This window comes from Callospermophilus lateralis, chromosome X, assembly GCF_048772815.1.
Source record: "Callospermophilus lateralis isolate mCalLat2 chromosome X, mCalLat2.hap1, whole genome shotgun sequence".
In the NCBI taxonomy this organism is placed as follows: Eukaryota; Metazoa; Chordata; class Mammalia; order Rodentia; family Sciuridae; genus Callospermophilus; species Callospermophilus lateralis.
Genome location: NC_135325.1, coordinates 68,402,111 through 68,416,794, shown reverse-complemented (window position 1 = coordinate 68,416,794; position 14,684 = coordinate 68,402,111). Strand labels below are relative to the sequence as shown.

The following is a 14,684-nucleotide window of genomic DNA, read 5'->3' as shown; positions in this document are numbered from 1 at the left end:
GTGAGTTACAATTAAGTACCTCTTCACAGTCAAAGACCCAAATTACAGAACACAAAATAAAACCCTAAAAATATTGAGTAGCATAACTGCAAATGGGATCAAAATCATCCCAACAAACCACAATTGTGCTTCTTATAGCCAAATAAAGGACATCTAACATTTTACCCTTAATTTTTTTGCAGGATCTTAATGGATACATTCCTGCTGAGACTCAGCATCTGCTTTAGTCTCAGCTTCTGCTCTTATTTCTTCTAAGACAGGTCCTTCTGGATGCTACCTTTTATCTTTTTCTTTTTTAGAATAAATCCGGTTTGTACAAGAGGAAGACTTCCACCTCAAATGTCTGTGTTGGGATAGGGTTTAGTGCTGGTCTAAGTATGAGGAAGTAAGTAAGCTTTTCACTAGCCATCATCTCTCTGAGAAAGAAGTGAAATGGCATCAACATCTAGATCACTGAACCAGAGTATTACTGAGGTTTCCATGGTTTGGTATCTCCTTCTTTGGATACTTTTCTCCTATCCCTTGTGATTTAGTACAGAGTCATGTAGCTTGAAAGTGTGGTAGTTCTTCTGTAGGCACCATCAGTCCATCAACCAATAATGTAAAAATATAAACGTCCATCTTTATGTCTTCTGGATGGTTGGTTTTGCATTAGAAGGCAGAGCATCCATGAGTACTCATTGTGGAAGGTCCCAGATTTTTTCCTCTAACCATATTAGCAGTGTACAGTCAATTTGACCATAAATTATGCATAGTAGGGCTTACCCTGAACCTCATTCAAGGGGTGTGAGGTGGGATGGAAATGGAGGTGACATAATGTCACACACACACACACACACACACACACACATACACACATACACACACACATGGTTGTTCATATAGAGAAAAAAGGGGAGAAAGACAAAATTCTTTAAAGCATAGAATATCAGTATCAGTGTTATAATGGCTTTTTTTTAGAATTTATTTTTTAGTTGTAGATGGACACAATACCTTTATTTTGTTTATTTATTTTTTTTATTTGGTGCTGAGATCGAACCCACTGCCTCACTTATGCTAGGCGAGCCAAAACCCCAGCCCCATCAGTGTGATAATGTTTTGTTTGTTTTGTACCAGGGATTGAACCCAGAGGCAGTTAACCACTGAACCACATCCCTAGCCCTTTTTTATATTTTATTTAGAGACAGGATCTCACTGAGTTGCTTATGGCCTTACTAAGTTTCTAAAGCTAGCTTTGAAATTGTGCTCCTCCTGCCTCAGCCTCCCCAGCTGCTGGGATTACAGACATACTCCACAACACCTTGCAATGTTCTTTGTATTAAACTACAAATGTGGGCTGGGGCTCAGAGGTAGAGCACTCATGTAGCAGGTGTGAAGCCCTGGGTTTGATCCTCAGCCCCACATAAAAATAAATAAAATAAAGGTATTGTGATTTAAAAAAAACTACAAATACAAGGATTTTCATATAGCCACCTTTTGCAACAGAATTCAGAAAGACAAAGCTTATTAACATATGAGTTCAGCCATCATATAACTGCACTATACCAAGGAATTAATATAAATGGCAGTTACACAATCAGTAAACTAAACCATCATTGGCTATTATCTTGCTTATAAGAGAAAACACTATTAAGGACAACACTAGAGTAAAATTCTGAAACCTACACAGCCTGCTTATGATTGGGAGAGTCCATGAGAGGATAGTTAGAAATTCTAGTACAAGAGTACTTCAAATAACTAACTAGAATTTCCAAGAAGCAGTGTTTTCTCTTTATTTTTCCTTTAAAGTATACTTAATTGGCCAGAAAGATTCTGGTCATTCCCTTTCTCTCTGTAGAAGGATGGAACAGAACTCCTATTTCTCTGAGCGCCATCTACCTGTCAGGCATTTTATTTTGTTTTTATTTATTTATATTTTTGCAATGCTGGGGATTGAGCCAAGGGCCTTGTACACAGCAGGCAAGCTCTGCACCTGCAACTCCCTAGCCCCTGACAGACATTTCACATGTGTTATTTCATTTATTCTTCACAACAGATAAGAAATCTGAGACTCAGAGAGATTACATGACTTGTCCAAACTCACCCATCTATACCACTGCTGTATCATGCAATCAATCCTTACTGTTTCTGTGGTACTTCATTACCTCCTGGACTTTCTTTTTGCCTTTAATGAGGTATGATGACATCCACCTCAGCACCCTGTCATTCCCCATAGCTATCATCAAAGAGCAGCTGGGAAAGACTCCTCTGCATCTTCTATGAATGTTCAGCAAGAAAGGAAATGTTGGTGAATGTGGGGGATGAGAGAGCATCCTGGACCCTGGGTTACTTTCCTCTTCATATTCCTCCAGGCTGGTATGAGTGATCTGTCCCTGTTAACAGTTGTCCTTCTTACATGAGAGCTCTTCTCAGTTTCACCAGGATTTTGTTGTTGCTCTTGTTGTTGTTTTTTGTTTGGTTTTATTAATTTTTTTAATCTTCCTTCCTTAAATCCCCTTCAAGGAGATTTTTTTCTCACTGGTGGATTCCTAGTCACTTGCTGCTGTTTTTGGGGGGAGGGTGTTTTATGTTTAGCAGAATGAGAGCACAGTTTTAGGTTAGACACCCACTCTTCTCTATCTCTAGGGTTTTTATTGGTTACTGTAAATATAAAACCTTAATTGAATATATTTTCTTGTATATTATGAAATATTTCAAATAGGAAGTACAAAGAATAACATTATACTCATGGACTCACCACTTAGTTTTATAGAATCCTAATATTGTGCCATAATTACATCAGTCATTTATTTTTTTAAGAAATGACATCCTATTGTTAGAGCCCAATACCCTTGTGTACTCTACAGTCTTAGTCCTTTCCTTTCATAGAGGTTTGCAATATATTGAATTTATGTTTGTCATACCTAGGCATGTTTTTATATTATTACTACATGTGTACGTATCCACAAAAGATATTTAATATTGGTTTCTGTTTTAAATTTTATATCTAAATGGTATGTATTCTCCAGCCACTTGTTTTCTTTTCTCAATATAAAGTTTTATGATTTATTTATCATGTAGTTCTAATTCACACATTTTAATTCTTTTTTTTTTTTTGGAGGAGGAGGGTTGCTGGGAATTGAACCCAGGGTACTCCACCACTAAGCTACATCCCCAACCCTTTTATTTTTTATTGTAAGACAGGGTCTCACTAAGTTGCTGAGGCTGGCCTTGTGATCTTCCTGTGTTAGCCTCCTGAATTGCTGGGATCACAGGTGTGGTTATTGCACCCAGCTCATTTAAATTAATTTTTATGCACATAAAATATTTCTGGTGAATAAAGTCCATTTTTCCCATTCTCCTGTTGCTTGACATTACATTAGATTTGGGGCTGCATGCTAACCAGGAAAGTTCTGATCTGCAATAATCATTTCCAACAGGTCTGGGGGTTCTGATTCTTTCCATACCATTTTATATGGTTGACATTTTACATTTTTCTTCTGTTGTTTTGGAAATTTCTTAATCTGAGTGATTCATCATCTCTTTTACCCTGCACTAGAAACAATAGCTTCTGGGCAAGTGATCCTGGAAGAAGAGACAGACACTCAATCCACAAGTTTACAGTCAGTGTCAGATTGGTGTCATACTTTCAGTTTTGTCCCTCTGTCCTAAGGGTCACTGCTAGGGTATTCCATCTTCTGTGTCTCTTTGGCCTTTTTTTTTCCCCAAGTTTATTTTTTTTTCTTTAGTTTAAACATGTGTGTGTGTGTGTGTGTGTGTGTGTGTGTGTATTGTGGCACGTTGGATATAGAACTGGGTCACTCTACCACTGAGTTACATCCCTAGCCTTTTTTATTTATTTTTATTTTGAGACAAGCTCTTGCTAAGTTGTCCAGGCTGACCTCGAACTTGTGAGCCTCATGCTTCAGCCTTCCCACTTGCTGGGATTATGGTGAAAACCACCACACCCAGCTGGTTTAAACATTTTATTTGTTTGTCCTTTCATATCAAAATAACACATTCATTATAGACAAGTTTCAAGCACAGGAGTATTAAAAAGAAAAAAAATCAATTATCAGCTTATTATCCAGATGCAATAATCTCTTGGCATATTTCTTTATATTTTTTCTGTGCATTTTCTTATTATATTTGAAATCATCGCACATACTATTTATGATTTGCTTGTTTTTTTTAAAAAAATCGATCTATCCATCATCTATTCAACATATCTCTTTCTAAATAAGATCTGTTTCTAGCTTTGTAATGTTTTGAACAACCAATGTTTCTTTTTGGGAGGCGGGGGGTACCGGGGATTGAACTCAGAGGAACTTGACCACTGAGCCACATCTCCAGCCCTATTTTGTATTTTATTTAGAGACAGGGTCTCCCTGAGTAGCTTAGTACCTTGCTTTTGCTGAGGTTGGCTTTGAACTTGCAATCCTCCTGCCTCAACCTCCTGAGCTGCTGGAATTAAAGGCATACACCACCGTGCCCAGTAAACATTCATTTTTTTTTTGTATGTGGTGCTAGGGATTGAACCCAGGGCCTTGTGTATGTGAGGAAGCACCCTACCAGCTAAGCTATATTCCCAGCCCCCCATCCTTATCTCTTTTCTGCTCCATTTGCAATCACTTTATAAATTTTGATTTTATAGCAGACTAACTTGTTCTTTTCATTAAGTCAGTGATCTCCAGTTCTAGTATATTCCAATCTTACACCTATCTACAATTTAATTTCTCTTGATTCTAGAATTTCCATACAGTTAATAGACTGTAGTTTATTTTCATTTCATGGAGGTTTATGGTGAGGGCTTTCAAAGAGTGGGGATGAAAGTGTGGGATTAAAGCTTCTAGGTTTGTAATGCTCTCAAATCCCCCACAGTCACTGAACATGAATCTCCATAGAAACTGAAAGTCACACGTGGCCCAATTGTTTCAGGGTCCTCAGAGGAGTTCTACCTTCCCCTCCCCCTTGATGGCTTCATGCATAACAAAGCAGCTTTGGAGTCGAGGTCTCCTCTCTATCTTCTTATTGTGTACTGCCTCACTGAAAAACCTAGCTCTTCCTTATTCTCAGAAGTTAGCAATCAGATCTCAGCATTACTGAGGGAAAAGTATCAGGTATCTGATACTCTTTGGAGAACACCCAAACTGGTTTTCAAAAGCCATATCTTCCCCTTATACCTAAGCAACTTCCTGGTATGGTCTAGTCCACTGAAAGGAAACTATATAGGAAATTTGCTCGAATGGAAATAATAAATCATAGTGATAATTTAAAACTGCACCAATACCCTAGAAGTGGATGGAAAGTTATACTAGTTCTTACCATAAGGAATTTACAAAGGATTCTAAACAAAAACACCAATAGCCATACACAACTGGAATTTAGACTTTAACACAACAGTAGTTCAGCATGAATATAAAGGGGCCAGAATAGAGTAGATAGGGCAGGCCCTAAGAAATATTGTTTAGGTGTAATAAGCTTTAAGTTTCCACAAATATCTATATTTTATGGCTTATTTTGAGGGTGACACTTTTATCAAATAACTGAGGCTCCAGAGAGGCTGTAGCACTCTTGCTTTAGAGGCTTGGCATACAAAATGAGAGAAGGAGCAGAACTAATACACAACTAACAGCAAAGAAGACAGCCCCTGAGCTGTATAAACTCCCCTACCCCAGCCTTTGGACTTTGCTGCTGTCCTGTCTCTGGAAATGCACACATGGAATTTTTTGTCTTTGAGAACTGGGTAGCCAGGAAATTGTGATTCCGTTTGGAGGTCTGACAACCCCTCCAAGAATGTCTTGATCAGGGTCAGCAATCCCTTTTATTCTAAATGCTAAACTATTTGCTCTGGATATGATTTGTGAAGACATTGGCAGGCCCTAGGCATAATAAAAATAATAGCAAATGCTGAGATAGAATACTTATTATTGTCAGGCCCTGTTTTAATGTATTTATATTTATTTATACAGTAACTACTTCCAATAAGTCAGTAGGAAGGGTACTAGGCAAAAGGGGGGATGGTAAAGAGCCAGAGGAGAAAGGGGCAAGTAAAATTCAATTCAATTCAACGATTACTTATTAAGTGCTGACTCTGCATCAGGGATATGGTGATGAATAAAATAAAGGAGGATGTAAAGAAGAGGGGATACAGGTAGAGAAAGGAAGAGAAGAAGAAGGAAAGGAGAAATGGAGAGGAAATGAGAGGATAAATAATGAAGATAGGAGAAAAGTAAGCTGTGCACATGGTAGGCAATGGTAGGAAGAGAAATCTTCACCATGATCTTCAGGGTTGCCCTCACTGCCTGGGCTGAGGTGGAGGCTGCTTTATTCTGGCCCAGTCTCTTATCCACTATTACCATGAGGTTGGCACAGCATCCACACAATCCTTTCAACCAGCCAGATGTGATCCTGGCGATATTTGGCCTGATGCAGACCAAGGCTTGTAGCTTAGCACCTTAGTCTAGCCAGGGCCTTTCCCCAGCTTGCACTGCCTATTGTGCCTATTGGTAAATGCCTATTGAGCATTTACCATTTTCCCAGATAGGCTGCCTCTTAGAATTTCAATCTAAGGGCCCCATTGACCCAATATATATTTGGAGTCTTCAAGTGATATTTGACCAAATTTTTTTTTTTAACCTTACTGCCAACTGCATTATCTCTTTTCCAGCATGTTTTGCGGAGGTGTCCCCTTCCAACATTCGCTACCTGTTCAGATGGTCACCTCAGATAACTTTTTTCTCTTCCTGTTCCCCCCACAGCCCTCTCCGGAAAGGACCCCTATAGCCCCTCTCATCACCGGAACAGACTGCTAGGGCCTTGTGCTGATGACACTCCCACCCTCCACCAGCCTCCTCTACCAGCAAATATATGGCATCAGCCATGCTTTCTCTCTGGTCTTAAGGGGTCCCAAGAGAGGTACTTGCTGCTGCTGCTGTCCAGTCCCTGCCATTCCCCAGACCCACCTTGGTCCTGACTTAATGGAGGTAGCTTCCCAGATGCATTGAGATGCCAGGACTTGGAAGGTGGCACTCGATCTCCGAAGACACTGGCTCTGGAGACATATTCTTACAGTCCAGAGAGGAAGGACAGTCTGAGCAAACCCCACCCTTTCACAGCCACTCAGTTCCCTTTTTTTGTTTCCTGACTTAAACCAATGTCTTTTTTTTCTTCTTCTCAGCAGCATGGTATCTGGTTCCCTGCTGCTGTCCTTATTCCACCCCCACAATTGTCCCCGCCCCTCATTTGGTTGGGACCTCTGACACTACTATCTTGAGTCCAGTTCTGAAAGAACATTTCTCAACATTACTAGGGCCACTGAGACTCTATAAGGGGCTGGGATGAGTAGACAGATCATCAGGTTGCCCTCCTTGAGATAAAGGATTATGGAAATAGCACAGAGAAAGGAGGCTTGGGTGTGTGTGTGTGTGTGTGCCGAAGATGGTGCAGAACAAAGGGACTGCCCAAGAGGGGTGTCTTTAGAGTCTACCTCCTTTGAGGCAGGAGACTCAGGGTCACACAATTAAACTCTATAGTAAAGGAAGGAGAGTGCTCAGACAGGGACCCAAAAGTATGCACCCTGACAAAGGTACAGACAAGACTTCCCCTGCTGAGTCATTTTCTAAGAAAGCACTTTTTTTTCCTACAGATAAAAATGCCAAGATGTAAACCCACACACAAAGACTCATGCCCTTCCCCATTTTCCATGAATGTTGATTTTCTCCATTTAAGATTTGGCCTCAGGGATTAACAAATAACACTTTTCTCTTTAATCCTATAAAACAGGAAACAAGACTTACGTGTGTTACTTGAAGCCTGGATGTTTCCACAGAAGCCTCCCAGGCTATGTTTCCACCTACAATCTTCTCCCTAAAGATTCTCTGAGGAAATGCAAACAGTGTTGCCTACAGACCCTGGTGATGGCAGAACCCCTTGTAACTGATCTGCTTGCCCACCTTAACTTATGTGGCACTCCCATATTTTCTTGCCCTGTAGTGCTACCCTAATGTAGAAACCGATCACAGTTCCCATGAGTCCATCAGAATTTTTAAGGCAACAGTATTTTTAAAAGATAAACTTTGGTAGGATGATAGAGTGATTAATCTTCATATCTGTACAAGACAGATGGGCAGTGAGTGTTGTACAGATCTCCCTACTTTATTGACAAATTGTATATATTCTTTCATTAGTCTCCTGAAATAGCTGCTTCATTCACTGCCTGAGTGTTGGCCACAGGTACTTACTGCATTTTACCTTGCCTCACTTTTTCTTCAGCCAGATGCTGCTTATTATCACATGCCTCATCTTTTGCCCAGGATCATCTTGGGATGGGAACTGGGAGTTGATATGCATAAAACGGAAATCCAGACAGAGAGGAGGACTAGGGAAAGGATGAAGTGAACCTAGGCTCTTCACCCAATGCCCATAACTGCTCCCCTAGCACATTTGTCCATATCAAACTACTGTACTCAAATAGTGCAAATGAATGGCTAAGTGTCACCTCAGATTCCCAATGTAATATTAAGGTTTGGTTCTTGGTGCTATCCTGCTCAATATTTCTTTGAGAAAGACAGATAAAGTAGCCTATCTAGTCTGAATAGTGCTGAGTAGTGCAAGTTTGTATGAACTACTTGGGATGACAGACTCAGGTCCAAAAAGATTCTTGACCACCTGGTGTGAGAAGTCAAATTCAACAAAGGGTATTTTACCAGGCCTAAGAGTGATGCCCCATAACTGAGCCTAAACTTTGAAATTCAAATGACTTCAGGTAAATTGGGCACAGTAGTGCACACCTGTTATCCTAGCAATTCAGGAGAAAGAGGCAGGAGGACTTCAAGTTGGAGGCCAGCTTCACCAAGACCATGTATCAAAATTAAAATAAACAAATGAATAAAAAGAACTGTGGATATAGCTCAGTGGTAAAGTGCCACTGGTTTCTTTTTTTTAAAGAGAGAGAGAGAGAATTTTAATACTTATTTTTTAGTTTTCAGCAGACACAACATCTTTATTTGTATGTGGTGCTGAGGATTGAACCCAGGCCGCACGCATGCCAGGCGAGCGCGCTACCACTTGAGCCACATCTCCAGCCCAATGCTGCTGGTTTCAATTCCCAGTTACCATCCTCCCATTCCAAGAAAATGACTCCAAGTAAAACTAGAGGAGCAGTAACATTTGTAAAAATGGTTCAGGGTTTTTGCAGATAGTTATCAAGAGATATGTCACATCAGTTAGATGGTTGCCCAAAAACCCAAGGTAACATTAGATTTCCTTGTAGAATTAAGAAAGAGAAAAGTGAACGTGCTACCTATTCTGCAAGACCAGGCCACACCTATAGTTTTGTGTTAAATTCAGAGTGCCTCACTTTATGGGAAAATTAATGAACAAGATCATTTCCAAAACAGAGATCAGGATTGATGTATAGATGAATAAGTTCTGGGGCTCTAATATATAGCATGTGATGATAGTTAATACTATACTGTTTACTTGAAATTTGATAAGATAACAGATTTAAGTGTTCTTACTCCTACACAAGCACAAAATGGCAATGATGGATGTGTTAACTTGACTCTGGTAATTATTACACAATTTATATGAATAGCAAATAATCACACTGGATATCTTGACTATATGTAATTTTTCAATTAAATATTTAAAAATAAACAACAGCAATAAAAAAAAACTCAAAAAACTTTAAGTCATGCCACATAGGGAATGATAGAACAAAGGTTGATTAGAAGAAGAGGACCCATGTTTGCTATCTTCATATTTCCATGTAATTGACATACAAACCTTTGGAAATTCCCTAAAGACCGGTATCATTGCTTTAAAGTCTGGAGAGAAGAAGATGCTGTGAGGTTTCAAGCTGGCAGTTTGGCAAAGAAACTTAAAAAAAATGTAGCAGGTAATGGTAATGTTTTTAATAACTTAGTCCCGAGATCGTTAAAAAAAAGGAGTGATCAGAGAGTCAACTCAGGACTCATTGGTATTCCTGGAGCAAACAGGATACTTTAGGCTCTCATAGTTCCTTATACCCTAATCCACTGCCACCTCCTCCTGCATCCCAATCCAACTCTCTGTCCTTACTTTCTCTACCCTGCTGGCATCCCTGCTTCACCTTTGTGGTACAGCAGTTAAGTGCAAGGCTGTAGTGTTAGATGACCTAAGATCACATTCCAGTTTAAAAAATAACCACCTGTGTAATTTCAGGTAAGTGAGTTTAATGCTCCTTATACCTCAGGTTTCTCGCCTGATAAATATTAATAATGGCACAAGCCTCCTGTGGTGGTTTTCAAGAGGTTGTATGCAAAGTGGTTGGGAGAATATCTAGCACATAAGTGATCCATAATTGTTAGGTATTATAATTAGCAGGCCACAATAGCGGTATTGCCTAATTGTAAAGGAACCCAGGCTCTGGAGTTAGACTACTCAGGTTTGTATCCTGGATCTATTAAATACTGTTGACATTGGGTAAATCACTTAACATTACATGGCCTCAATTTGTTAACCTAGAATTACTGTGAGAATTGTAGGAGACAATCCATTTTGAAGCTCAACACCCTTAGCCTTCCTCTGCTGAACTGCCTTGAAACCTAGAGTATATCTCCTGCTAACTACTGTTGCAGGAGCTGAATGATTTCAATTTCACTTATCATAACTTACAGCAGCCAACTAACTCCATCAGCTGAAAGTGTTGCTTTAATATGGATCATTGTTCCTTTTCTTTGAAGAACTCAATTCATAATTTTATATTTATGAATATATTATTGTGCCCCTCCCTTAGAACAGTGCCTGACACAGAATAGGCATTCAATAAACATTTGTTGAATAGACCTACTGACCACGTGATAAATTAACTGGCGCAATTTGCTCTTTCTAATTCCTCCTTTGAACCATTCACTGTGAAACATGCTCCCAGCATACCTGAGGTGGAACAGGAATAAAACGCAGAGATGAAGGGCCCCTCCATTCTACCCTAGTCTCGGCTTCCCTCAGGGACAGGGAGGCCAGAAAGTCTGGAAAGAGCCCTGCTTCCTTCACTTAACGATACTACGTAGCAACGCCCGCCAAAAATGAAAATTGCAAAGTCAGGAGGCTGGGGGAAATGGAGGAGAAGAGAGCCCTTCCTTGAAGCTCCCACCCTCGGCTAGGAATCCAGTCCTCTCAGCCGCCAGAGGTCGCTGCACCATGAACCTGGTACTCTTTCGTCGCTCTCTCTGACTCCCAGGAGAAAGTGCGAGCCGGAACCTCCTATATACTTCCGTTTCCGGCCCTCTTTCTTTCTTTCCTTGCCGATAACGCTGTCGCAAACATGGTAGGACGTTGGGTTTGGACCTGGTAACATCCAGCTTAATCCTTACCGCCGCGTAAACGGTACTGTCCTGTGGTGGCTCCAGGCCCCTGCGTGGTCCCGATATCCCAATGAAACCCAGCATTACTGGGATAGATCCTGAAGAGACCAGGCTCTGGGAGCTGAAATTGAAGTGATGGGGTCTGTGAGGTAGACTTAGCCGTGGGTGAGGTTAATAAGCTTTCTAACCTCTTTGGGTCCTAAAGGAGGTTGCTGTGCTTGAAGCACATGGGACTGGACCACATTTTGCAGCCACAGGATCGTTGCGTGTTAGCAAGGAGATAGAATCAAGTTGGCGTGGGTTTCCTCAGCTGCAGCTGAGTCAGTGAGGCAATTGGGCCATTTTGGTCTGATACGTTTTGTGTATGGTGTGTTTACTAGGTGAACGTTCCTAAGACCCGCCGGACGTTCTGTAAGAAATGTGGCAAACACCAACCCCACAAAGTGACACAGTACAAGAAGGGCAAGGATTCTCTGTATGCACAGGGTAAGATGGCTTCTGCTAATTTGGTGTTGATGTGGTATTTATGAAGGGGTGTGCGGAGAGCCCAGTATGGTGTCCTTTCCGCCACCTGGCCCTCACATAGGCACTAATCTGGGAAGCTCAAGATAAAACCCAAAGGACTTTTTTCCATGTGTCTGTTGTGGTTTATGATCTTTAGTGTACCATAACAAACAACTTCTTTTTCCAGGAAAGCGGCGGTATGACAGGAAACAGAGTGGCTATGGTGGGCAGACTAAGCCAATTTTCAGGAAAAAGGTTAGTGGTGATTATGAATTGACATGGACCTTATTATGTGTGGTAAGGATCTTGCATTTGTCATCTCTACCCCACACACATAGCATTAATCTCAGCAAAGTTATTGCAAGTGCCTGCAGTGACATGTACTAGGCAGTGGAGCTGGATGTCTGACAGACATAGGACTGCACTGATTGTTTATATTTTTTGTCCTCTTTTGGAAGAGGCAAAAACAAGGATTATGTCCTGTTTCCTAAGAACTGAAGTTTTAGTACATCAGTAAGTCCTTTCATTTTGCCTCTTCGCATCATCAGGTCTGAATTCTCAGCTCTTCAGTGCAGTAAGAATTGTTATTTGGGGCTGGGTTTATAGCTCAGTGGAAGAGCCTTGCTTAGCATGGTGAAGCCCAGTGTTCATCAATTTCCCCAGCACTGCAAAAAAAAAATGTCATTTGGCTTCTCAGTCTGCTACCTCTTTCACGAAGCCTTCAAACTTTACAATAGTCATTTAGGCTTCCATTAGCCTTGTGAATAATATATTATTCTCAGGCTGAGTTTTCTTAATTAGCACAGTGCCTAGAACATAGGATTTGCTCCAGCACTGCATCTCTTACCACATTTCTTTTCATCCAGCCTGGTTCCAGAAAATATTAAAGAGTAACTTGAGTTTGATAAATGGCGTGACTACAAGCTGGTAAAAGGAACGCTTGAATGTCTTTTCACTTATAACTTGTCTAGGTTCTGTCTAGGTCTTGATCTTTTGTGAACTGCAGATGAGCAGCAGAGCTCTGACTAAAGGGGAAGGCTAAAAGTTTTATTAGTGGAGAGTGTAGCTTGGTTAGATAACTCAATCAAATGTGCATGAATTTTAGATGCAAACAATCTTACGAGAATTGATATTACCCTATTTAATGAATTAGAAAAGTTGTGTTATGGGCTGGCAATGTGGCTCAAGCGGCAGTGCGCTTGCCTGGCATGGGTGCGGCCCGGGTTCGATTCTCAGCACCACATACAAGCAAAAATGTTGTGTCTGCCGAAAACTAAAAAAAAAAAAACAAAACAAAAAAAAAAACAAAAAATTCTCTCTCACTCTCTCTAAAAAAAAAAGAAAGAAAAGTTGTGTTATTACATAGTTACAAAACTTGGTTCACTCCTTTTTGATTATATGAAATATATATATGAACTATGCAGCATTCTGCTGAGAGGCCAGAAGTTCAAGGTAGCATAATGAGAGTCTAATAAGCTCTGTAGGATATTTGATGTAATGGATATTAGTAGAACTTGATGACAGTTGGATAACCTGCCATTTTTGCTATTACTGTATTACTTTCTCCTTATATAGCCAAAGACAAATGGCAACTATGATTTGCAAAGCTTTAAGTAGTGTTGAACCCAACATATTCATTTTTTTAAAAAGTAATTTTCTTTTTTAAGATAAACATGGACTCTTTAAATTTTTTTTGTTGTTGTAGAGGGACACAGTATCTTTATTTTGTTTTATTTTTATGTGGTGCCAAGGATCAAACCCAGTGCCACACAAGTACTAGGAAGCTCTCTACCACTGAGCTACAACCCCAGCCCTAATTTTCTTTTTTTTTTATTCGTTTTTTAGCACAAGGGATTGAACCAAGGGATGCTTCATCACTGGGCATCCTTAACAAATTTCTATCCCTCCTTTTTTTAAAAAATTTGAGACAGGGTCTTGCTAAGTTGCTGAGGCTGTTCCTGGAACTCGAAATCCTATAGTCTCAGCCTCCCAAATTGTGATGATTATAGGTGTGTACCACCATACCTAGCCAGAAAGTGATGTTCTGCAATGATTTACGAAGGATCTGGCTTTTTTTCCAGGCTAAAACTACAAAGAAGATTGTGCTGAGGCTTGAGTGTGTTGAGCCTAACTGCAGATCTAAAAGAATGCTGGCTATTAAGAGATGCAAACATTTTGAACTGGGAGGAGATAAGAAGAGAAAGGTATAATCTTATTTATAGCTCTATTATGTTTATCCATAGCTGACAGTACAGGTTATGTATCCCTTGTCTGAAATGCTTAGGACCAGAATTTTTTTTAGATTTGGGAATATTTACATAGATTTAACTGGTTGAGCATCCTTAAACCCAGTATTTGAAATCTAACACTTGTTAAGTATCATACTTAGAAAGTTTCAGATTTCAGTGTAAGGTTTTTAGTGTTGGTTTTGCTGTAAGTAGGACAGGAAGAATGAGGAAACTTGTTTCAACATACATAGCATGATTATCTCTTAGAAAAGATTGTTATTGATGGAGTGGTGGTTCTTTCCAAAATATAAAACTCAATATTTTTTTTCTGTTTCATTACAGGGCCAAGTGATCCAGTTCTAAGCTTCATCGTTTGTTTTGTTATGAAGATAATAAAATGTTGAGGTTATCTTCGCTTAATTTGGTTGCATTTGGTGTTCTGGGAAATTTGTGATTATGGTTTAGAGTACTACATTTTGATTCATTGGTTGAGCTCATATCAAATGTGTGATTGGGAGGACTGTATTGTGGATTGCACAAAGGGCTTATTACTGCTAAGCAAGTGCTTTGTCACTCAGCCCCAGCCCTTTATTTTGAAATGGAGTGTTTCTGAGTTGCCCAGGTT

The 14,684-nt window shown here is 40.0% G+C and overlaps 2 protein-coding genes across 3 annotated transcripts in view; one reads left to right on the top strand and one right to left on the bottom strand.

Annotated features, from left to right (window-relative positions):
• The window catches only part of Btk (Bruton tyrosine kinase), a 37,804-nt gene extending 26,741 nt beyond the window's left edge, over positions 1–11,063 (bottom strand). The window contains exon 1 of one of the 2 annotated variants that reach the window (XM_077106611.1): positions 10,900–11,063. The gene's annotated coding sequence lies outside the window, so the exon portion shown is untranslated. Of the gene's footprint in view, positions 1–6,944; positions 7,046–10,899 lie in introns of those variants that run through there. The other variant, XM_077106610.1, reaches the window with a different exon arrangement.
• Positions 11,064–11,216: 153 nt separating this feature from the next.
• Positions 11,217–14,468, top strand: Rpl36a (ribosomal protein L36a). Its single transcript, XM_077107206.1, has 5 exons — positions 11,217–11,290; positions 11,708–11,813; positions 12,019–12,086; positions 13,913–14,035; positions 14,402–14,468. Exons 1-5 carry the CDS (start codon positions 11,288–11,290, stop codon positions 14,420–14,422), a joined length of 321 nt encoding a protein of 106 aa, XP_076963321.1. The 5' UTR covers positions 11,217–11,287; the 3' UTR covers positions 14,423–14,468.
• The last annotated feature ends 216 nt before the right edge of the window (positions 14,469–14,684 follow it).